We start from the raw sequence: 24,511 nt of genomic DNA, 5'->3' as shown, positions 1-24,511 counted from the left end.
TAGCCTAGAAATTGGATCGCACTGTGTCAGAAAATTGAAAATGCACTGTCAGTCTGAAGGTGTTTCTGACCAAACATAATACATTTTTACAAAAGAACTCTTAGGTAGGTCCTGAGATTTGTCCACAATTATCATGTTTCTATCTGCATTGTATTCATCCACTAATAGAGAAAAAAGAAATACCACTTTACCTACTAGATAAATTAAATGCTAAACTGAATTCTTTGAGTAATTAATATAAATAATATTTATATAAAATGGGCATTTAAGATGAAAACAGCTGGTCCCATATGAGGTATGTGAATGGCTTGTTGAAGTGTGCACTTGACAAATACTTTTAAAAACTTTACAATGGGTATTTGGAAGTACAGCACTCATATTTTACATATATGTTAAATAGAGTGAACTATGTTGCATTTTATTAATGTTTTCAAAACTTTGATTATAGGAGGATTTTCAGAGGGAAGCTTTAGCTGGACATCAGAAGATGAAGCTGTGCAGCAGGCTAGACCAGTTCAGATTCTTGTTGTTAACGATGACCATACTTTTGAGCTGGATGAAGTGGCTATGAACAAAATCCTTCTCTCAGAAGAAGTTAGAGATCGGGAAGTGGTAGCTTTATCTGTCGCTGGTGCCTTCAGAAAAGGAAAATCATTCCTTATGGATTTCATGCTGAGATATATGTACAGCCAGGTAAAAAAAGAATGATACATCTTCATGTTAACAGTTGTCATTTTTAATATGGGAGGCACTTCTTTCAAAGTTGATATTAAGCCCCCAGTAGTGCTCTAATAAGTTGCATCATGGGATGGTAGGGTGCAGATTCTCTATTAGCAAATTTTTAACTCACCTAAAGAGCCAGGTAAGGTTCCTTCTAGGGAATTGAGATACATCCCCAAGTATGGAAGAAAATTTTGGTATGTAGACACAAATACAGAGGAATGATGGGCAATGCAAGAAATCTAATCAAACTAAAAGATATCATGAGAAAAAAAGCTACTATTTGTAATGCAGAACAATAAATTTAACAATATAATGCCTAATTAAATGTTTATGTATGAGACAAAGACTCTCAACTATGAAAAAAATGGAATCCATTTTTCCAGCAAAGAACCATACCAGAAATTGCATGGTTTGTATACATTCAGTACTGAATTTTATTCTTCATCTTAGTTTCAGCGGGAACCAGTCATAGCAGAAATATGTATGGAATGCATACAAATCATAATATAACTAACAAGCGTTGTAATTATTCTATACCACCTACTGCAATTCAGAGTGTCAGTTTGCACTCATCATATAGTTGGAAATGCAATAAATTCTGGTCGTGGCGAACACACACCTGGCACAAAATTTAAAAGTAATTATAATCTGTTTCCTTTTACATTCTCACAATATTATTTTTCTAATATAACTAATTAGAATTAACTTCAGACATCCCTGAATTAAATACTACAAATTCCTGGGTCCAGTGAATGCACAATTCATTGGACTATCGCCCCCATTTGTATGTATTTTGAATAAGTTTCTTTCCCCCAATGTATTGATTCCTTTACATGGTAACGTTACAACTTATACATACAAAATTGTAGTCTCTTTGATATACAGCCAAAATAGTAAAATGGAAGTCTACAGAAGCTTTGCAATGTACTGGTCAGACCACACTTCAGAGTATCACATTCACTTTTGGTCATCAATTGGAAAGGGTACAGAGAAGACAACAAGCCAGATTTATAGTAGAAGAGTTATGAGGAAATGTTAAAGAAGCTTGAGCTTCATAGTCTGATTCACCATATTGGCTGATGAAAGTAACTACAGTTACTCCCAGGTCCCTTTCGAATCAATTCACTGTATACTTATAACACACATGTTTCAATCTTTGTGCAATAGAATCATGGAATTACAGAATATTATAGCACAGAAGGAGGACATTCTGCCCATAACATGCCAGCTCTCTGAAAGAACAACTTCTCATTCCTCTATCCTTTGCCCATAGATTTTTTTTTTTCAAATTTTTATCCACTTCTCTTTTAAAAATGATAATGAATTCTGCTTCCACCATTGTTTCTGGTAGGGCATTCCACACCATAACAACCCTCTATTTAAAAAAAAACAAATCTCCTAACCTCTCCCTTCATTGTTTTGATGATAATCTTAATTAATGCTCTCTGGTTATCAAATCACTGACCAGTGGAAATAGGTTCGTACCAGTTTACCTTATCAAAACCACTCAATTTCAAACATCTCTATCTGATCTCTTCTTAATCTTTTTTGTTCTCATGAAAAGTGCCACAGTTTCTCTAGTCTCCTCTCATAACAAAAACCTCGCATTCCTGGTATCATCCTAGTGAATCTCCTCTGTATCATCTATCATCTCCCTCATTGACCTTCTTACATGAATGAAGTTGCCCAAAACTGGACACAGTGGGGCAGATATTCCTGTTCGGCATCTGGGCGTATTGGATCGCCTAGGCATGACAAACACAATGAAGTAGAGTGGCAAGGACTGCACACCTGCACAGGAACCTTTCTGATTTTCGGTGTGCAATCCTCCCAGCCTAATCTTCCCCTTTCTGTTCTGCTCAGGCAATACTTTATGCCCAGATGGTACAGCTAAAAATCTATGCCACATATTTTTGTCTTGTCCTTAAAATGACACGATTGCCAGATGATCTTAAATTTCATCATATTGTGCCACCAGTTCCTAGGTTCCACTACTATATTACAGATATTATCCGGATCAGTTGTAGGCCCAAATACGAGCAAAATCAAAAAGTAATCTTGTCTCACATTCACAATTTCTGATTCTGTTGCCTCGCTTTCATTAAGGAATTCCCAGCTTATATTAGGTTGATTGAGGCCACCTATTGTTGAAACATTGGGAGTGTTTTTCACCTTCACCATTTGGGTGGTAAATTAAATTGAGAGACTTATCTTTAGGGTCTTTCCTGCTAAAACAGGTTCACATCTTCACTTACAAATGAAGCCTCATTTTGGAAAGGTCAGAGGTAATGCTTAACTAATTATCTTATGCTGTACCATGATTGGGCAGCACCAGTGGACATTGCTATTTTTTTTCACTACCCTTGTGATAAAATACAGTTGTCCTGTGAAAAGCCATCTAGCAGCTCATCTGATAGCCAAACAGACAAGTGGGTTGGAATGACTGGTAGCAAGAAGTTCAACCCACAACCTTTTGGGTACATTCTGTACAGTTCATCCCATGGCGTCAACTCTTTAAATTTGTATTTTGTGTTGCTATTCAGCTTGAACTAATCAGACCCCCTTCCCTTCATTGTTTTTGTGGTGTATCCCCTTAGGGAGGGAGGAGGGGGCGAAATTAGGAATCCTCCTAATTTTGTCCATCTCAGGTTGCAAGTAGAATTTCCTTTGGGAACCAGTCACTTTTACTTTTACTTTTGTTTATTTTTCATTTTTTACTTATAGGTTGCAGCCAATTCAAAGATTGGCTTAATATTCATCATACTGTTTCTTAAAATATCAGAAACACCTTGGGGAAATAACTCACAATTAACCTTGCATATGTTAGCTATTATGCTAAGAAAATATGGCCTCTGGTTGTGAAGGGAGCCCAGGTAGATATACTGCTATTCCCCACTCTACTTTGAACTAGAATTGTTCCATTTCATTGTGCCATATTAATTTGTAAATTGGAACTCCAGGGTAAAAAGTCATTTTATTTTAATGCCAGGCACACCGACGACACGCGTCTCTACCTCTACCACCTCTATGTTGTCAGACTGCTTGTCTAACATCCAATCTTGGATGTGCCACAGTTTGCTGCATGTAAACATTGGTAACAAATTCCATGCCATTGCCACTGATTCCATCTCCCTCCTCGGCTGTTGTCTAATTGTGAACCAGACTGTTCGCAACCTCGGCGCCCTATTCAGTGTTGAGCTGAGTTTTTGACCTCATATCCTCTCCATCACAAAGATTGTTTACTTCATCCTCCAGAACATTGCCCATCCCTGCCTCACCTTATGTCCTCATCCATGCCTTTGTCACCTCCAGACTCAACTATTCTAGTGATCTCCTGGCCGACTTTCTATCCTCCACAAACTTCAGTTCCTCTAAAACTCTGCTGCCCATTCGTACCCTGCAGCAAGTCCTGTTGACCCATCACCCGTGTGCTAGCTGACCTACATTGGCTCCTGGTCCCTCAAATCCTCAGTTTAAAATTCTCATCCTTGTGTTTAAATCCCTTCATGAGCTCACCGCTCCCTATGTGTAACCTCCCCCAGCTCTTCGCAGCCTCCTCCTCCCTGAATTCTATGTTCCTCTGACTCTGGCCTCGTGCATTCCCCCCTACCACCCCACCATTGATGGCTGTGCTTTCAGCTGCTAAGGAATCATGCTCTGGAATTCCCTCTGTAAGCCCCTCCACCTCCTCTAAGAGCTTCATTAAAATCCATCTCTTTGACCAAGGTTTTTGTCAACCCTCCTAATATCTCCTCCTTTGGCTTGGCAATCATTTTTCCCTTATACCTCTGCAAAGTGCCTTGCAACGACTTTTCTGCATTAGAGGCGCTGTTATAAATACAAGTTATTAACTTTTGTTACAGTATTCTTTTAAATATCTATCTACAATAGTGGCTCTCCCATATCCTCTTCAGATATTCCTACAGTCCCATTTTCGCCGAAACAAAAAGCATCCTTTCATTCTCGATTACAAGATGGCTCTCTTCATCTCTAAGTGTTTTTTTGATTATCCTTTTATTTCTTCTTTTCTTCATGTTGACCACCAGTCTCTTTTCGTGTTGCCTCTTGGCCTTCCAGTTTCCTTTTTTGCCAGCTTTCTATATTTTTTTTATATTTCTTACAGCTTCATTTGTATAATCCTCCCTATATTTATCACATGCTTTTTTAAAACCTCATGTCTGCCCTAATCTATTTATCCATGGAACTCCAGCCTTTGATGCATCCCCTTTACTCTAGTTAAAATATATTTAGCCTGTACATTATCCTTCTTGTATTTAAAAGCATTGGATGCTTTTTGATATGCCATTTTTAAAAAAAAACTTGCCTTTTTATAAAGAAAATAATGAATCTGGGCTAGGTCCCCTCTCGTTGCAGTAATTAGCTAATCCCACTCCAACACCTTTTATTCTTGATTCTTTATCTATTTTCTATCTAATTAGGTTATGGTCACTATTTCCCAAGTGTTCTCCTACCATTAGGTCATTTACCTGTCCTTTGTTACCCAGAATCAGATCCAGCACTTCTTATCCCTTTTTTGGATATGCAAAATACAGATTAATCAAACTGTCCTAGATACATTCTGGGAACCTCTCATCATTTTAACTACAAGGAGACAATATTCACATGTATACCACCCTGTTTATTCTGGATAAAGAAGGGGAGGGAGGAGGAGGCAAATGAAACTTAAAAAGAAATAAGTCTTGCCTATTGGTCGCCTGACTTGATTTTTGAGCGGGTCTCAAAATAGGTGGCCAGTGCTCCCACCTAGACATCAATATTTAAATTAGGATAAGAACTTGAAGCAGATACAGGGCTGTGAGAGTACAGCAGTGGGATGAGCTTTGGATTCTCAAGCAAAGAGCCAGCACAGACACGATGGATTGAATGACCTCCTTCTGTGCTGTAAACTGCTATGCTTCTATTGAGGCAACAAACATTCTGGACTCCAATTTGCATCCATAGACATAGTTATCCATCCCCTGATCACTGAGTCTCCCCATTACTAGCAACTGTCTACTTCAGTGTTCACTAATTCCCTCAGGTAGCACCATACTGCACAATACATCAGGGTACGGTAGCATAGTTGTTATGTTACTGGACTAATAATCCAGAGGCCTGGACTAATATTCTGGAGTCATGAGTTCACATCCTGCCACAGCAGCTGGGGAACTTAAATTCAATTAATTAAATAAAAATCTGGAATTTAAAAAAAACTAGTATCAGTAATGGCGGCCATGAAACTACCGGATTGTCGTAAAAACCCATCTGGTTCACTAATGCCCTTTAGGGAAGGAAACCTGCTGTCCTTACCTGGTCTGGCCTATATGTGACTCCAGACCTACAGCAATGTGGTTGATTCTTAATCACCCTCTGAAATGGCCTAGCAAGCCACTCAGTTGTTCAAGGAAGGTGGCTCACCACCACCTTCTCAAGGGCAATTAGGGATGGGCAATAAATGCTGGTCCTAATAAAAAAAAGTAATTTACAACATTGTGTCTCCCAAGCCTTTTGTTTCCTTTGGAAACAATGTCCAAGACTGATCCTCAAGCAGCTCCTCACATTCTAGACCAGAGAAGGAGATAGCTTGTTTCATTTTTGGTGGGCTGCCTGTCTCCTGACTATACCTTTTGACACCCTTTATTTCTTTCAGTGTACTCGAAGCAATGTAGCTGCTCTTCAAGATATTAATATACATTAATTTACATTGATCTTATTTAGTGTTAGTAAGTAATATTTTACTCTGTCACTTCGTTCACTGCAACCCGGTTTTATAATTAATGCTAAGTTTATTATAAATTGCTGCCTTTTGGCAGTGATACGAAACTTTTACATTTATTTAAATCAGCATTTTCTTGTCGTAAAAGTCAGATAAAAATGCCCGCCTTTTAAACAAATAACATTAAGTATCCACCGAATTATAGATGCTGAAATTGACAATTTAGTTCATCATAAACATTCCTTTGGATGAGGCTGCCATATTAAAGCAAATCTTACTCACCTTTTTGAGGTTGCTTATGTTTTTGCTCAAAAACTAAAAGTGAAAGTGGTACAAATCCAGAGTACTTGCATATTTTGGAGTGATATGTATAGAAGGCATCTTTTTCTGGCCAGTTAATCCTATAATCAGGAAAGTCAGAATTCAGTAACCATATTCATCGGTTTTATTGCTGAATCATTCAAAAAGTCTCGTATCTCCTAATTTTATAACCAACATCCTATCCTATCCTCTTTCTCCTTTCTTCTAATATCTGTTCAACATCTTTTGTAATATGAGGAACATCTCCTTGTGCAACTTTGAAATAAGACCAGAGAGAAAATTTACCACTGGCAACAATTCCATTGTGCACTAACAGGTTCTTGGCGAACCTAGATACATCAATTCAAACAGGAGCAGAAAGCTTTTCAGCTCACAACAAAAGAACATTCAATATACAATTGTCTTACTAATTTTTGCCACCAATTTTCTCTCTTTGAAGGCATTAGCTCCTTCCTGGGGTACAATTCCACAGTTTCCAGGCACACTCAATACCTTAAGTGGTCATTATTTGTGCAATTTGACAGCAAGTGTCAGTAGCCTACTCAGTTGCAGTGTGGAATTCACAGCTAAGCCCAATCCTGTCCTTGCCTGATAATCCGCACACATGCACTTCCAGAACAGGTAAATTTGAAGCAAGAACCTGACTAGTTTTCCCTTCTAAGGCAGGGGTACCAAGACCAATTGTATGTTTCTGTTCCCAACCTAGTACTTACCAAGGATTGAACCTGGGACCTTCCTGGTCTGTATTGCTTAGCTTTGCACTGGATAAACTCTCAGCCATTAGAGAGCTGAAATTTTACCTCAAAAACCTGCATAACTTGAGCTAGCCTGGCTGGAAATCAGGGAAATCATCATGCTGGCTCCCCACCCATTTTCCCCCAGTATTTCCTTCTGATGTCCACGATGCATGCCAGTTTTATAGTTTCCATATATAAATGAGCCCCAAATGATATTTAACATTTTTCCCAGTTTCCCAGCATTCCCATTGAGTTATCATTAGTTCATCAACCCAGCATATAAAATCAGCTGCCAGGGCCTGAGCTATTGACTGAAGTGTTTCTAAAGAGCCCTGCCTGTGGATTAGGAGAATTTCTTTTTTTGTGTGTTGTTTCTTCTTCTTTTCGCTTAGCTGTTGGCTGGTAGTTGGCAGTGTTTCCAGAACTTATATGACCTTGTCCTTAGGAGATGCGTGGTTGAGTTGGTTGTCTCATCTTCCCCTGGGATGATGGTGTTGGCTTCTGGGACATCGGGGTGATGAACCTCTATCTGTAGAAGTGTTATCTGTACCTCTTGAATCCTCTGCTACTGAGTAAAACCACCGTACGTCGACCAGCTGGCTTAAATCTCACCTCTCTTGATCTCAGGGAAACTTATACATCGAAGTGATGCACATCTGCCGTATCTGGATGGTACAACTGTACAATCTCTCTTCTTTAACCCCTCTCTCTCTCACGGTTGGAGATGCATTTTTTTTAAAAACAGAGACACGCACTAAAGACTACAAAAAAATGAGAATTAAGAGAAAAAAACAAGAAGCTCTGAACTCAGAGCCAAAACATCTTCATATATATCCTTGACTTTCAAAGAGACTCCTTTCCATTCAATTGACCATTCTATTCTTTTGACCAATCTGAGTGATACAGGTTTCAGACGAGCTTGCCTCTTTTTGGTATCAATCACTTCAAACTGGCATGACTGCAGATCTAATGTTAACGATGTGATCAGTAAAGGCTTCTGTAGGTGATCCTGAAACCTATTGAAGAAAGGACAGCCCATTCCATACTGGAATCCCAGAACTCTGTGGCAGTAGTCATAGAATACAAGGGAGAAGCACTGACTGCTCTGAAGGCCTCTGGCAAGGGGGAGTTCCACTGTAGATGTCCCTTCAGTTGTCACTATGATTTATGGGGCAGCTAGTGGACTCGTGCACATGAGTTCCCAGTGACTGCACAAACTCTCAATGCTCAGAAAACATCCTTCTTTTAAATAGATAGCCTGTGAGGTCTAGACGATTGGATCATCAGCCAAGGTGTGATGCAAGCTGGCTCTCTGGACAGTAGGTGCTAAGGTAGAAGACCATTAAACTTCTTCGAGCATTACCTTCAGTTGCACAGTAGTTACCATGTCATTTTGCTGGTAGTCACTTCCTGCTGTTCTCACTGTGCAGCTTGCCTGGAGGTTCTGTGTCACTCTGTCCCAAACAGAGACCTCCTTCTGAGTTTCATTCCCTATGGTAGAATTTATTTCAACTCATCTAGAAAATACAGGATGCTCTCTGCATAACTGAACTCCTTTCAGATATTGTGAACTAACAAAAAAAAAGCTTGATGCCTTGAAAAGTCACAAAGCACGGGCCTTCCCTTTAAATTGCTGCAGGACTTTAAATCCTGCAGCAACACCTGATTTCCCATCCTGCAGTGGGAAGGGTCCTAATCACAGGTGTTTGCAATGCTGGGAACTTGTCCCCATTATGCTAATGAGACTGACTCAAGGATAACGATTGGAATCAACACGTTTCAGGTTGGGCGAGAGCTTTAAGGTGTGAATGATCTATTCCTGTTCCTATGTTCTTCCTATACTGTCTGACTTCTAGTTGAGTGTATACCCAATCAGAAAATCTAGCCTTTTGTTTTTGCAGTCATGTTAGGAATTGTTGATCCTATTTACGGCCACGTTTCTGTAAAGTTGATGGAACTTATTCCAGATGACCAATCGCAGAGTACATCCTGTACGAAAAGATAGAATTGGATAGATTCCCTCAGAAGCAGTAAATCACAATTATTCAATCGAAACTTTTTTGTCAACTCTCTGCACCTATAATACCCAGCATACCACCAGTATTTGTGTACAGCTGATTTGTTATCTGTTGTTAGATGGGATCTCTTCTGTGAAAATAGAGCATGAAATAGGTGAGGGCTTAGATGCAGGAGCTGACCCTGAGTACTAGAGTAAAGCCAATTATTCAAAAAAAGTGAGACATGAACTATGAACTAATTAATCTAAATCAGTGGTGGAGGAAATTTGGAAGAGCATTTAATGATACACTGCTAATGTACATTTAAACACAGGGCTTACAAGGAGTAGTTATGTTTTTAGAAATATCTCAGAAATCTGCCAGAATTCTTTGAAGAGGAAACTGAAGCGCTGCACACAAATTACTTGGATGAAATGAACAGAAAATTATCCAGTTGCCCAGTGGAGTTCCCTTAGTTCTGTTTATAAATGATGTTGAAGAGGATACTGCCAGTCAGGTTATAACAACACCAAGCTATTTTGTCAGCTGAGATATTGTAGTGTAGCATTCTATATTACTCCCGTCCTCCATTTTTTTCCCTCTTTTCCTAAAAGCAATGACACATTGGGTGGTGCAGTACCATTTACAAATTGCCAACTTTTATTTGGCTTGAGAGTGATTATTTGCAGGCTATTCTATAATGAGGAGTGTCACAGTCAAGTCTGATCCTGTCCTCGCCCAACATTCACACGTTCATTTTCCAGATGAAGTCGCTGGACAGCAATCAGAAGCAGGAACCCAGACTGATTTCTTCTCCCTCCCTTGCCTAGGGGTGCTAAGGCCATTGCAGTGGGCTTATCACCACCTTGATACCTACAAACTAAGCAAACTTGTTTTTGCAGCAAACTGCACTAGGAACTCAGCCTGTCTGAAAAGCCCTTTGGTATGTTGTTTGTCATACTAGCTACTTAATGTTCTGGATTAAATGTGAAAAAAGACATACTGTGACATACAGAAATGCTGATAAAATGCTTGATAAAAAAGGGAATTTTTCATCAAATAGCATTTGAACAGGTGACTAGAGAAGTTACATAAAGTATTATTCACACATTAAAACTTCCAGCAAAGAACAAAGGTTTGCTTTTGGACAAATTTTAATCCTGTTTCACTGGTCCAAACGGTTTTATAAGTTTCCAGCTCACTGCAATGCCAAAAATACTAATAATACAGTAATTAAGCACTCAAACATCAGGATTAGCTTTACTACTGTAATATTAATCCTAAGGTTCTATTTGAAGAGAGCAGAGGATAAAATTGGAGTAAAAAAAATTTGAGGAAATACTTTACCTGTACCTTATCACCATTTTTCCTCATGTTTTTTAAACTTTAATTTTACTTTTCTAAATTTAGCCAGTATAGTCTTTGCTAGATTTATTTCTCTACAAAAAAAATCAAACTTGTACCTGCCTGTTTTCTTCTTCCTTTTGGCTCCCACATTGGTTGTGGGAAAAGTTTTGAAAAAACAGCATTTTAATTGGCTGCAAACCAGTTTTCCAGCTAATTAAAAGCCCAGGTGCTAAAAATTGACCTGCCCACATCATATTAATGTTTAATCCAGTTTTACATGTTAAAACATGGGTGAGCTGCCATCGATGAGTATAATTGTCCCCAAAGCATAAAGTAAACTAATTCTGAGTTGCTAAGTTTTCTAATTTGTGACCCTGGCTGGTCCAGTGGATATATTCCTTGAAAGTAAAGAACTGTATTACACTCAGATCTATCTATCCACTATTATAATGCATCCTTTTTATGTATGTTTGGGTAGTGAATGCTGTGATGTATAAAAAAAAGACATTCAAAGAAAACTTCAGCCAGGTGGTCCTTACCTCTCGAGCTATTTCTGTAGCTGAAATTTCTCTGAGGTCTTTGTTCACATTCCCCACAATCTCTGCTCATTTTTACGTATAGGTTCCCTGCAGCCTGAAGTATCCAAGTGATGCTGAATGTTAAAGTGCATGTAAACTGACAGCACACTTTTCTGCTATTGATTCACTGCCGACTTAAATATGCAAACCCAGGTCCCACGCTGTTTGAAGGACCTCATTTGCAACTTTCAGGTACATATGGGCACAGCGTGTGCCATGCACATGACTTTCAGCTCAGTCGGCGAAGCAGAGGCAGCAGGATTATCATCCACCCAACTGTGGATGAGGGCTGACCTGGCTGGAACTTCTGGGCCAGTTTCATTTTAATAAAAGGGTGAGCTCCTGGCCCATATTGGGCCTGGAACTTGGAGTTTGCCAGGGAGATGGACAGGAACACATGGGAACAGCAGTTGGCCATTCAGCCCCTCTAGCCTGTTCCGCCATTCAATTTGATCGTGGCTAATCTGAATCTCAACCCAATCTACCCGCCTTGGTTCCATATCCCTTGATACTCTTACCGAACAAAAATCTATCAATCTCAATTTTGAAATTTTCAATTGACCCCTAGCCTCAACAGCTTTTGAGGGGAGAGTTCCAGATTTCCACTATCTGTTGTGTAAAGAAGTGCTTCTTGATATCATCCCTGAAAGTCCTACCTCTAACTTTAAAGTTATGCCTTCTAGGACTTGCCCACCAGAGGAAATAGTTTCTCTATCTACCCTTTCCTTTAATCATCCTAAACACCTCCGTTCCCTTAATTGTCTATACTCAAGGGAATACAAGCCTAGTCTATGCAACCTGGCTTCATAATTTAACCCTTTCAATCCTGGTAATCATTCTGGTGAATCTGCGCTGCACCCCCTCCAAGGCCAACATATTCTTCCTGAGGTGTGGTCCCCAGAATTGAATGTAATACTCCAGATGCGGTCTAACCAGAGCTTTATACAACTGTAGCATAACTTCCACCCCTTTGTATTCCAACCCCCTTGAGATTAAGGCTAACATTCCATTAGTCTTTTAAATTATTTTTTGTACCTGGCCACTAGCTTTTAGTGATTTCTGTGCATGCCTCTCTGCTCCTCCACAGCTCCCAGCTTCTCACCATTTAGAAAGTAATAAGGAAATCATGGGGTTGAATATCTGGGGGGAGGGGGGTCTTCCAATCATCCACTGTAACTTCAGTGGAAAATCTATGGCCCTCAGGACATCCCAAAGCCCTTTACAGCCAACAAAGTACTTTTTGAAGTGTAGTCACTGTTATAATGTAGGAAACGCGGCAGCCAATATGTGCACAGCAAGGTCCCACGCACAGCAATGCGATAAAGATCGGATAATCTTTTTTTAAAAAGTGATGTTGGTTGAGGGATAAATATTGGTCAAGACACTGGGGATAACTCCCCTGCTCTTTGTCGAAATAGTGCCATGGGATCTTTTATGTCCACCTGAGAGGGCAAACGGGACTTCAGTTTAACATCTCATCCATAAGACAGCACCTCAAACATTGCAACACTCCCTTAGTACTGCACAGAAGTGCCAGCCTAGATTATGTGCTCAAGTCTCTGAAGTGGGGCTTGAACCTACAACCTCTGACTCAGAGGTGAGAGAGTGCTACCATTGAGCCAAGGATGATACTGCAGCTGCATTGCACACCCATTCTTACTGGCATGAGCCATTTTGAGGCCCGGGCCTTATTTAAATTCTGCTGGTGAGCAGAGGTGCCAAAAGGGTGTCCCACTGCATCTGGCTGGTTGTGGGAGGGTGGGAAATTGGCCTGCTCTCAAGCTGATCTGGCCAGCTGGTCGACTCTGGGGTTGGTGGGGAGGTCATGGGGTGGAGGTGGCCTCGAACTGGCCTGTTTCTTCCTCCGGGCTCAAACAAACAAAAATTAAAAATTTCCTCAGCTGTTTTGTGAGCACCATCCCGCAGTTCCTTCAAGGATGGCTCGTTAGGCTGTTCTCTTCCTGGTACAAATAGGCAGCATGTACCATTTGTACCTGAAAGTTGTAAATGGGATCCTAAAACCAATGCAGGATCCTTATTTGTATATTTAAGTAGCCAACCAGCCTGTTTTAGATTTACAGACCTGCCTGAAAATTGCAGTGGAGGTGTGCCAAATTGCAATTGACAGCCACTTGTTTTTCAGGCGAGAAACTGGCGGCCGGCTGTTAAAAATCACCCCCACTGTTATTGGGGTGCATCAAAACCAACCCAATCATACATTTACCTTCACTTGCCATGGAACTTTGCACCTGCATCTAGTTATCTTGTGACTCTGAGCTCACATGAAAGCTGATATTTTTAGAACTCCATTTCACACATCCTTTTTTTCCCTGTTTCTTTTCTACTGAAGTTCTGTAAATAATTCACTGAGTCTGTTTTCTGGTGACTTAGCAGGCAATAATGGATTTTTTTTGTGATGTTTGAAAGCAAACTTACCATAATGAGTAAATGAAAATGATCCCCTCAAAAAATTCCACAAATTCATATTAATAAATTCAGAAATGGTGAAAAATAATCTCAATTAAAAATGTAAATGCTGCAGCCAAAATATCCAAAGCCTGTTCCTCTTTAAGACCTCCATTACACATTTAGCATACTTTGCATCCATTCAAAATGGGCTTCGTAGAGCGAAAATGTAACTTTGGCACAAAAGTAAAAAAATTACATCAGGTATTCGTTAAAATATCTTTGCACATATTCTGGGATCTTAATGAGACTAGGCCACAAAGCCGGGATTCTCCTCTTCAGGATAGAGTTCTGGTGGAGTGGGACTTTCACCCGCCCCTCTGGATTTGCCCCAGTCTAAACCTCAACCCATTTCCCTGGGTTGGGCATCAGTCACTATTCTCGCCGTCTTGAGGGTACCCACCGGTGCAAGAGTGGGAAACTCTGGCAGAGATGCTGTTGCAGCACCAGAAGAGAGGGCAAGGGGCCTCAAAGAGGCGAAGTGACCTGAAGATTTGATCAGTTGTTCCGCTGAAGGGCTTGGCCAAGACCAAGACATCAAAAGGTAAGTAGGGCTGACTGGAGGAAGAGAGGCAGGGGGGTTTTCATTCTGTTGAGCATCTCCCATCTAGCTGATTTAGTGAATAATTAACATACACTCAAATTCAACAGTCATTCACATTTTGACTAGTACAGTATTTGCAATGGCAATCATTTAAATATATTACATAGTATTTGTATGTAACAGCATTAACTGTTACTTGTAAAAACATCTATATTCACAGTTTCTGTATAGCGGATATGGATTCTCATTCAGTGGTTATAAAAATAAATACAATTTTTATGTCAAATTCTTTGAATTGTTTATTTCCCTTATTTAGGATACCAGTGCCTGGTTAGGTCACTATGATGAGCCTTTGACTGGTTTCTCCTGGCGTGGAGGATCAGAACGAGAGACGACTGGGATTCAGATATGGAGTGAAGTGTTTCTGGTGGACAAGCCTGATGGAGAGAAGGTGAGAACAGATAAACAAGATAAAATAGAAACAGGTTTGGGTAGCATGATGGCTTTAAGTAGTGTGGTAATTCTCAAAAGATCTCAGGTTTTGCCTCACCAGTAAAGTTTTAGTAATGCTTCACTTGTTTTGTTTTTTAAAAAAAATTCATTTGTTGAATGAATGGGGCCATAGTAGAGAACTTTACATGGATTAATTTTTCTCCATTGTGTGAAGAAGCCCGATTCAAAAGCAGCTTGTCTATAGATTATCAAGATTCAACTTTATAAAAAGCTGTGAATGCTGGAAATCTGAAATAAAAGAAATACCGAAAATGCTGAAAATGCCCAGCTTAATTGTGGTCCGTAAAAGACAGGTCAATGTTTTGGGTGGGACAGAACAGTTCTAATGAAGGATCCTGCCAAAACATCAGCTATCTTTTTTAGATGTTGACCAACCAACTGTGCATTTCCAGCATTTGCTGATTTTATGTCAACTCAGAGAAGTGCTGACAGCAATCGATAGATGGAAAATTAACCAGAACTTATAATCGTGGTATTATTTTTGTTTTTACAATTATTGGTTTGTAAAAAGTATTTAATAAATCCTTAATGTAGGCAGAGATATAATGAAACTATTGAGATTATATAGTCACAATTAACATAATTGTCTTTGTAATTGTTTGTTATTTCAGTTTTCTTTTTCTAATCAGAGGGACTAGATAAATCATCTTTGTAATTGTGCTTGTACATCCATAGAGTATATCCTTTTCTCTTTGCAGTGTTAGTTAGGTAATAATTGTAATATTATCATTTATATGCCTTTTAAAAGGTCAATGAAATCTCCATCTCATTTGCAGGTTGCAGTCCTGCTGATGGACACCCAAGGGACATTTGACAGCCAGTCAACTCTAAGAGACTCTGCTACAGTATTTGCACTTAGCACCATGATAAGTTCAATGCAGGTAGGAGAATATGGTTTTGAAATTTGGGACTCTGACCTTTTGAAAAGGTGAAAAAATATTGAGAAAGTATATGGAGAACTAGAGTGTGTTGTCACAACTGTGTGAGAACCTTGCAGCACCATTTCTTTTATTCATTGGATTTGTTGGCATATTTCATTAATTAAAGGAATGAATATTTATTTAAATGAACTTCTTGCACATTTTCATTTAGTGCACCAGAACTGAAATAAACAGCAAGGAGAAAATGACCTTCCACATAACAGATGTGGCCAACTGCTCCCAAGGATAACTTTTTTAAAAATTTGAAATTAAAGAATAAAGAATAGTTTTGTTTGCTACCTAACACTGGTGATGGAAAATGCATTGCCTTAAAATTATGTTTTGGATCCAACACCATATGAAGTCAGTCTCCATCAACACCTCCATGGTGCACTGCAAAAGACACGTATTAAGCAAATGGAAGCGCCAGCGTAACAAAAATTGTTTGCACTGCAATAAATGCATTTATCTCTGTATACATAGCAGATGCATATTTTACTAGCACACAAGCACAACTCTCTCAGGTGGCATTGTATAGAAGAAAGTTTGACCCCATGGTTATTGTGTTAAAAATTTTCACAACATTAATATATATTAAATAATAGGTAGAAGTATAACATTGTGTAGAACAATGCTTGGATAGGACGTTGAATTGGCAGGAGTCTAGTAGAAGGCTTTAGCACTGTTGAAGGCTTCATAAATCCCAAGTGCTACATGTCATCTGAATCCTAAGTTTCAATTACACAACTGTTTTTCATTTTAATTAAGATCACGGGTGACCAACAGACAGAGGAAGAGTAGGAAGGCAGTGCAGGGGTCCCCTGCGGTCATCTCCCTCCAAAACAGGTATACCGTTTTGGATACTGTTGGGGGAGATGGCTCACCAGGGGAAGGCGACAGCGGCCAGGTTCATGGCACCGTGGCTGGCTCTGCTGCACAGGAGGGCAGGAAAAAGAGTGGCAGAGCTATAGTGATAGGGGACTCGATTGTAAGGGGAATAGACAGGCGTTTCTGCGGACGCAACCGAGACTCCAGGATGGTATGTTGCCTCCCTGGTGCAAGGGTCAGGGATGTCTCGGAGCGGCTGCAGGACATTCTGGAGGGGGAGGGTGAACAGCCAGTTGTCGTGGTGCATATAGGTACCAACGATATAGGTAAACAACGGGATGAGATCCTGCAAGCTGAATTTAGGGAGTTAGGAGTTAAACTAAAAAGTAGGACCTCAAAGGTAGTAATCTCAGGATTGCTACCAGTGCCACGGGCTAGTCAGAGTAGGAATGACAGGATAGCTAGGATGAATACGTGGCTTGAGAGATGGTGCAAGAGGGAGGGATTCAAATTCCTGGGCCATTGGAACCAGTTCTGGGTGAGGTGGGACCAGTACAAATTGGACGGTCTGCATCTGGGCAGGACTGGAACCAATGTCCTAGGGAGAGTGTTTGCTAGTGCTGTTGGGGAGGGTTTAAACTAATGTGGCAGGGGGATGGGAACCGATGCAGGAAGTCAGTGGGAAGTAAAGTGGTGACAGAAACAAAAGGTAGTAAGGGAGAGTGTACAAAACATGACCGGACAGATGGTCTGAGAAAGCAGGGCAAAGACCAAGGGAAGTCTAGATTAAACTGCATTTATTTCAATGCAAGAAGTCTGATGGGCAAGGCAGATGAACTCAGGGCATGAATGGGTACATGGGACTGGGATGTTATAGCTATTACTGAAACATGGCTAAGGGAGGGGCAGGACTGGCAGCTCAATGTTCCAGGGTACAGATGCTATAGGAAAGATAGAGCAGGAGATAAGAGAGGAGGGGGAGTTGCGTTCTTGATTAGGGAGAACATCACGGCAGTAGTGAGAGGGGATATATCCGCGGGTTCGCCCACTGAGTCTATATGGGTAGAACTGAAAAATAAGAAGGGAGAGATCTCTTTGATAGGATTGTACTACAGACCCCCAAATAATCAACAGGAAATTGAGGAGCAAATATGTAAGGAGATTACAGACAGCTGCAAGAAAAATAGGGTGGTAATAGTAGGGGACTTTAACTTTCCCAACATTGACTGGGACAGCCATAGCATTAGGGGCTTGGATGGGGAGAAATTTGTTGAGTGTATTCAGGAGGAATTTCTCATTCAGTATGTGGGTGGCCCGACTAGAGAGGGAGAAAAACTTGACCTCCTCTTGGGAAATAAGGAAGGGCAGGTGACAGAAGTGTTAGTGAGGGATCACTTTGGGACCAGTGATCATAATTCCATTAGTTTTAAGATAGCTATGGAGAATGATAGGTCTGGCCCAAAAGTTAAAATTCTAAATTGGGGAAAGGCCAATTTTGATGATATTAGACAGGAACTTTCAGTAGTTGATTGGGAGAGTCTGTTGGCAGGCAAAGGGACGTCCGGTAAGTGGGAGGCTTTCAAAAGTGTGTTAACCAGGGTTCAGGGTAAGCACATTCCTTATAAAGTGAAGGGCAAGGCTGGTAGAAGTAGGGAACCTTGGATGACTCGGGAGATTGAGGCCCTAGTCAAAAAGAAGGAGGCATATGACGTGCATAGACAGCTGGGATCAAGTGGATCCCTTGAAGAGTATAGAGATTGCCGGAGTAGAGTTAAGAGAGAAATCAGGAGGGCAAAAAGTGGACATGAGATTGCTTTGGCAGATAAGGCAAAGGAGAATCCAAAGAGCTTCTACAATTACATAAAGGGCAAAAGAGTAACTAGGGAGAGAGTAGGGCCTCTTAAGGATCAACAAGGTCATCTATGTGCGGAACCACAAGAGATGGGTGAGATCCTAAATGAATATTTCACATCGGTATTTACGGTTGAGAAAGGCATGGATGTTAGGGAACTTGGGGAAATAAATAGTGATGTCTTGAGGAGTGTACATATTACAGAGAGGGAGGTGCTGGAAGTCTTAACGCGCATCAAGGTAGATAAATCTCCGGGACCTGATGAAATGTATCCCAGGACGTTATGGGAGGTTAGGGAGGAAATTGCAGGTCCCCTAGCAGAGATATTTGAATCATCGACAGCTACGGGTGAGGTGCCTGAGGATTGGAGGGTAGCAAATGTTGTGCCTTTGTTTAAGAAGGGCGGCAGGGAAAAGCCTGGGAACTACAGACCGGTGAGCCTGACATCTGTAGTGGGTAAGTTGTTAGAGGGTATTCTGAGAGACAGGATCTACAGGCATTTGGAGAGGCAGGGACTGATTAGGAACAGTCAGCGTGGTTTTGTGAGTGGAAAATCATGTCTTATGAATTTGATTGAGTTTTTTGAAGGGGTAACCAAGAAGATAGATGAGGGCTGTGCAGTAGACGTGGTCTACATGGACTTCAGCAAAGCCTTTGACAAGGTACCGCATGGTAGGTTGTTACATAAGGTTAAATCTCACGGGATCCAAGGTGAGGTAGCCAATTGGATACAAAATTGAATTGACGACAGAAGATGGTTGTCGAGGGTTGTTTTTCAAACTGGAGGCCTGTGACCAGCGGTGTGCCTTAGGGATCGGTGCTGGGTCCGCTGTTATTTGTTATTTATATTAATGATTTGGATGAGAATTTAGGAGGCATGGTTAGTAAGTTTGCAGATGACACCAAGATTGGTGGCATTGTGGACAGTGAAGAAGGTTATCTAGGATTGCAACGGGATCTTGATAAATTGGGCCAGTGGGCCGATGAATGGCAGATGGAGTTTTATTTAGATAAATGTGAGGTGATGCATTTTGGTAGATCGAATCGGGCCAGGACCTACTCCGTTAATGGTAGGGCGTTGGGGAGAGTTATAGAACAAAGAGATCTAGGAGTACAGGTTCATAGCTCCTTGAAAGTGGAGTCACAGGTGGATAGGGTGGTGAAGAAGGCATTCAGCATGCTTGGTTTCATTGGTCAGAACATTGAATGCAGGAGTTGGGATGTCTTGTTGAAGTTGTACAAGACATTAGTAAGGCCACACTTAGAATACTGTGTACAGTTCTGGTCACCCTATTATAGAAAGGATATTATTAAACTAGAAAGAGTGCAGAAAAGATTTACTAGGATGCTACCAGGACTTGATGGTTTGACTTATAGGGAGAGGTTGGATAGACTGAGACTTTTTTCCCTGGAGAGTAGGAGGTTTAGGGGTGATCTTATAGAAGTCTATAAAATAATGAGGGGCATAGATAAGGTAGATAGTCAAAATCTTTTCCCAAAGGTAGGGGAGTCTATAACGAGGGGGCATAGATTTAAGGTGAGAGGGGAGAGATCCAAAAGGGTCCAGAGGGGCAGTTTTTTCACTCAAAGGGTGGTGAGTGTCTGGAACGAGCTGCCAGAGGCAGTAGTAGAGGCGGGTACAATTTTGTCTTTTAAAAAGCATTTGGGCAGTTACATGGGTAAGATGGGTATAGAGGGATATGGGCCAAGTGCAGGCAATTGGGACTAGCTTAGTGGTATAAACTGGGCGACATGGACATGTTGGGCCGAAGGGCCTGTTTCCATGTTGTAAACTTCTATGATTCTATCCATTTTTGCAATCTCCACTTCTATTTCTCCCCTAGTATCATAGTATGTTACAGCACAAAAGGAGGCCATTTGGCCCATCGTGCTTGTGTGCAGACTCTTTGAAAGTGCTATCCAATTAGTCCTACTCCCCTGCTCTTTCCCCATAGCCCTGTAATTTTTTTCCCTTCAAGTATTTATCCAAATCCCTTTTGAATCATAGAAATTTATATAGAAATTAATCATAGAAATTTACAGCACAGAAGGAGACCATTCAGCCCATTGTGTCTTTGCCAAAAGTTACTATTGAATCTGCTTCCACCACCCTTTCAGGCAGTGCGTTCCAGATCATAACAACTCGCTGCATAAAAAAAAATGTTTCCTCATGTCACCTCTTGTTCTTTTGCCAATCACTTTAAATCTGTGTCCTCTGGTTACCAACCCTTCTGCCACTGGAAACAGTTTCTCCTTATTTAGGCTATGAAATCCGTTCAATATCTTGATTACCTCTATTAAATCTCCTCTTAACCTTCTCTGCTCTGAGGAGAATAACCCCAGCTTCTTCAGTCTCTCCACATAGCTGAAGTCCCTCAAACCTGGTACCATTCTAGTAAATCTCTTCTGCACCCTCTGCAAGGCCTTGACATCCTTCCTAAGTTGTGGTGCCCAGAATTGAACACAATACTCCAGCTGGGGCCAAACCAGTGTTTTATGAAAGTTTATCGTAACTTCCTTGCTTTTGCACTCTATGCAATAAAGCACAAGATCCCATATATAAAGCAGCAGTCTTGTTTAGCTCATCACATCTGAGCTGTTATTTAGGAGTAAGAGTTAGTTCAGTCCTTAATTATTCAGATTAATTCCAGCCCAAAAATATCAAAAGGAGCTTTAAATCTAATTTGTAATTGCAAAACTAAATAAACTTTCATCTACCAGCAATATATTATGTACTAATTATAAAGTGTGCAGGCAGTTTTGAAATGTGTTTATGCGTTTTTTTTTATTTGTTCATGGGATGTGGGCGTCGCTGGCGAGACCAGCATTTATTGCCCATCCCTAATTGCCCTCGAGAAGGTGGTGGTGAGCCGCCGCCTTGCACCGCTGCAGTCCGTGTGGTGACGGTTCTCCCACAGTGCTGTTAGGAAGGGAGTTCCAGGATTTTGACCCAGCGACGATGAAGGAACGGCGATATATTTCCAAGTCGGGATGGTGTGTGACTTGGAGGGGAACGTGCAGGTGGTGTTGTTCCCATGTGCCTGCTGCTCTTGTTCTTCTAGGTGGTAGAGGTCGCGGGTTTGGTAGGAGCTGTTGAAGAAGCCTTGGCGAGTTGCTGCAGTGCATCCTGTGGATGGTACACACTGCAGCCACTGTGCGCCGGTGGTGAAGGGAGTGAATGTTTAAGGTGGTGGATGGGGTGCCAATCAAGCGGGCTGCTTTATCCAAGTAATACATTTACTATTACATAGACTGTGATCAAAGCTAAGTTTTTAAACAGTCATTTTGATAAGGTGATGAGTCAGGAAGTAATATAAACTAAAAGAAACCTTTTTGATATATTGACCAAGAAATGGCAGGTTAAGTTAACTTGCATTATTGCATTTTTGGTCCATAGAATAGTGCTTCATGGAATTGGGAAATGTTACAGAATATAAATGTTCCCTGATGAGGGAACATTTAGTAGATTATTAATGAAAGCATACAGTTCCTAATTCCTGACACACCCAGTCTGTCACTAGCACTTTTGTCATGTACAGTATTCTCTGGTATAAAGTATCCCTTCACTGGGACAATCTGTGGTGCAGAGTACCCCTCATACTGACAATTTCTGATACACAGTATCCCCTCACAGTGACAATTACTGATTTATGCAGGATCCCCTCACAATCACTGATGTACAGTATTTCTCTGTCAGTCCTTGGTATACAGTGACAATCTCTGGTACACATTCTCCTCTCTGCCAATTTCTAATATGCAGTATCTCCTCACACTGGTATATAGTATCCCCTCATTTAGAGGATCTCTAATACAGTATCCCCACACAGTGACAATTTCTGGCATTCAGTAGCACCTTACTGAATGTTATATCTTATAATAAAGCAATTACTGTGACTAACTTTTGGGAGACGTAACAGCCTCTTATTTCACTTTGCCCAGGTGTATAACTTGTCACAAAATATTCAAGAGGATGATCTTCAGCATCTACAGGTAACTGGGCAACTAAAAATATATACACAGCAGCATCATCTTTGTGAAGGTAAATTGTTTACCTCAGTGTTGCCGTTTAATCTTCTTCAGCTCTTCACTGAATATGGACGACTAGCTATGGAAGAAACATTTCAGAAACCATTTCAGGTGAGGGATAGTAAGTGTTTTTACAATGCAAAGTTACAGAAAATCAATTTACTAAATTAAATATTAATGTTAATCACTATTTAAAATGGTTTAGGAAATTTATTATCGATCTGTTTTTAAAATTTGTTATATTTTCTGCACATCTTACCTTTCCCCCCCAGTGCTGAGTAGCTGGCCTGGAAACCTGCTGCGGGGATTCTCCTTGCATCAATCTTGAACCAGCCACTAGAATGTGTGCAAGAGTAATGCTGAATGATTTGCACTCTGCTTTTTCTCTTACACCTTTGGGAAGGACGTGGCCTCTGCTCTGGACTTTCCCTCATGGCTGTGTGAGGAATCAGATGCATGAAACCAAGTCCTACCACACTGCGTAAAAGATTTCACTATAAATATCTCGATTTTAAAATTGGGGCATGAAATAGATTAAATGTTGCTGATGCAAAAATGGCATAATATGTGCACTGGTTAGTCTGTTGCCTCCTTATTCATGATGGGCGCATAAGAGTGTGAACTTTAAACTGAATTAAACCTGGTTGTGGGGTTGATCTTATCTAATATAGTAGTTGCCTTTTAAACCAGTTGAAATGTTTTAAATTTGAGAAATTATATTCTGTGTCGTAATATGGCTGTGTAAAAACGCTCAGACTAAAGATTGTTTTCTTTTTTAATGTGCAGTCACTTATATTTCTAGTCCGTGACTGGAGCTTTCCATATGAATTCAACTATGGTCTTGATGGAGGCATAAAGTTCCTGGAGAAACGTCTTAAGGTTCGTAGAGAACAATCTAATCAATTGTAAATAACTTGAAGGTAACTGCAGCAATGTTTGTACCGAGTAAAAATAGGGATAGACAACTGCTACGGCGCCAGATGTAGTCATAATGTTGTATCTGTCTTTGAACTCAAGTGCATAGTCATCTCACCTTTAGAAAATAAGAGTGCCTAGTTCATTATATGATAACAATAACAAAACAGTTCTTTGCAATGGCCCTTTTTGCCATACCTTATTTTGTAGCTGAGGCTTCTGCTGAGGCTGCTGTATAAGCAGCCCTTAGGAGGTAAGCAAGAGCATCTCAGATTGATTCAGCTGTCCGATCTTTCTCTTCCTGTATGCAAAACCAGTGATAATAGCATTTGTCCACAAAATGTTCATGCACATAAGCAGTTATTTTCTGGGCAGTTGACTGATGAAATGGGAGCCATCACAGGTGACCAAAATCTCAACCAGACTGCAGCAGCATTCACTGCAAAAAGTGTTTAACTTATTTCGCAGAGATCTCCAGTGCTGAAACCCCTCTTAGTGCACAGACAAGAAAATACAACTTTACATAGTGAGTTGTCTGGAAGCCTGGGGCACTAAAAGTAACGCACAACCGAGTGGTCAGTCCAAAAGCGCCTGCAAAATGCTGTTTCACTAACTGAACAGCTAATTAATTGATATAAATAGCACTGTGTAAACCAGTGCAGCTGTGGAGTCTGCAATTTCAGGTAGAAATGGGGAGACTGTGCAGACAGCAGAAACCATGATTTGACAGTGAAGATCTGCAGGTTATCACCAGTATGAAGGAGAAAGGAACTACTCTCCACACAACGGAAAGGTGACCCACTAATAATTAAGAGGGTGAAGCAGGCTTGGGAGACCGTTGCCCTGGCCATGGATGCAGAAGCGGGAGGGATATCAGGAAGAAGGTGTCCGACTTGAAGAAAATTGACAAGGTGAGAAATGAACATGACTGTGAAAAATGTAGCTGCCGTACATATAGGTAGTCATTGATGCCAATCAAACTACGTTGGAGGTGTCAGCTGAGTTTGCTTGAATAATACACTTAGCCC

General features: G+C 40.6%; 1 protein-coding gene across 1 annotated transcript in view; it reads left to right on the top strand.

The window, feature by feature from the left end:
- atl1 (atlastin GTPase 1) overlaps positions 1-24,511 on the top strand; it is a 56,076-nt gene that overhangs the window by 6,739 nt on the left and 24,826 nt on the right. The window contains exons 2-7 of the mRNA XM_067991642.1: positions 449-693; positions 14,746-14,880; positions 15,719-15,823; positions 22,482-22,532; positions 22,623-22,679; positions 23,355-23,447. Coding sequence (XP_067847743.1) covers positions 449-693; positions 14,746-14,880; positions 15,719-15,823; positions 22,482-22,532; positions 22,623-22,679; positions 23,355-23,447 — 686 coding nt within the window. The remainder of the gene's footprint in view (positions 1-448; positions 694-14,745; positions 14,881-15,718; positions 15,824-22,481; positions 22,533-22,622; positions 22,680-23,354; positions 23,448-24,511) is intronic.

Source organism: Heptranchias perlo, chromosome 10 (genome assembly GCF_035084215.1).
Source record: "Heptranchias perlo isolate sHepPer1 chromosome 10, sHepPer1.hap1, whole genome shotgun sequence".
NCBI lineage: Eukaryota > Metazoa > Chordata > Chondrichthyes > Hexanchiformes > Hexanchidae > Heptranchias > Heptranchias perlo.
The sequence above is the reverse complement of the archived record's forward strand: the minus strand, read 5'-3'. Positions and strand labels throughout refer to the sequence as shown.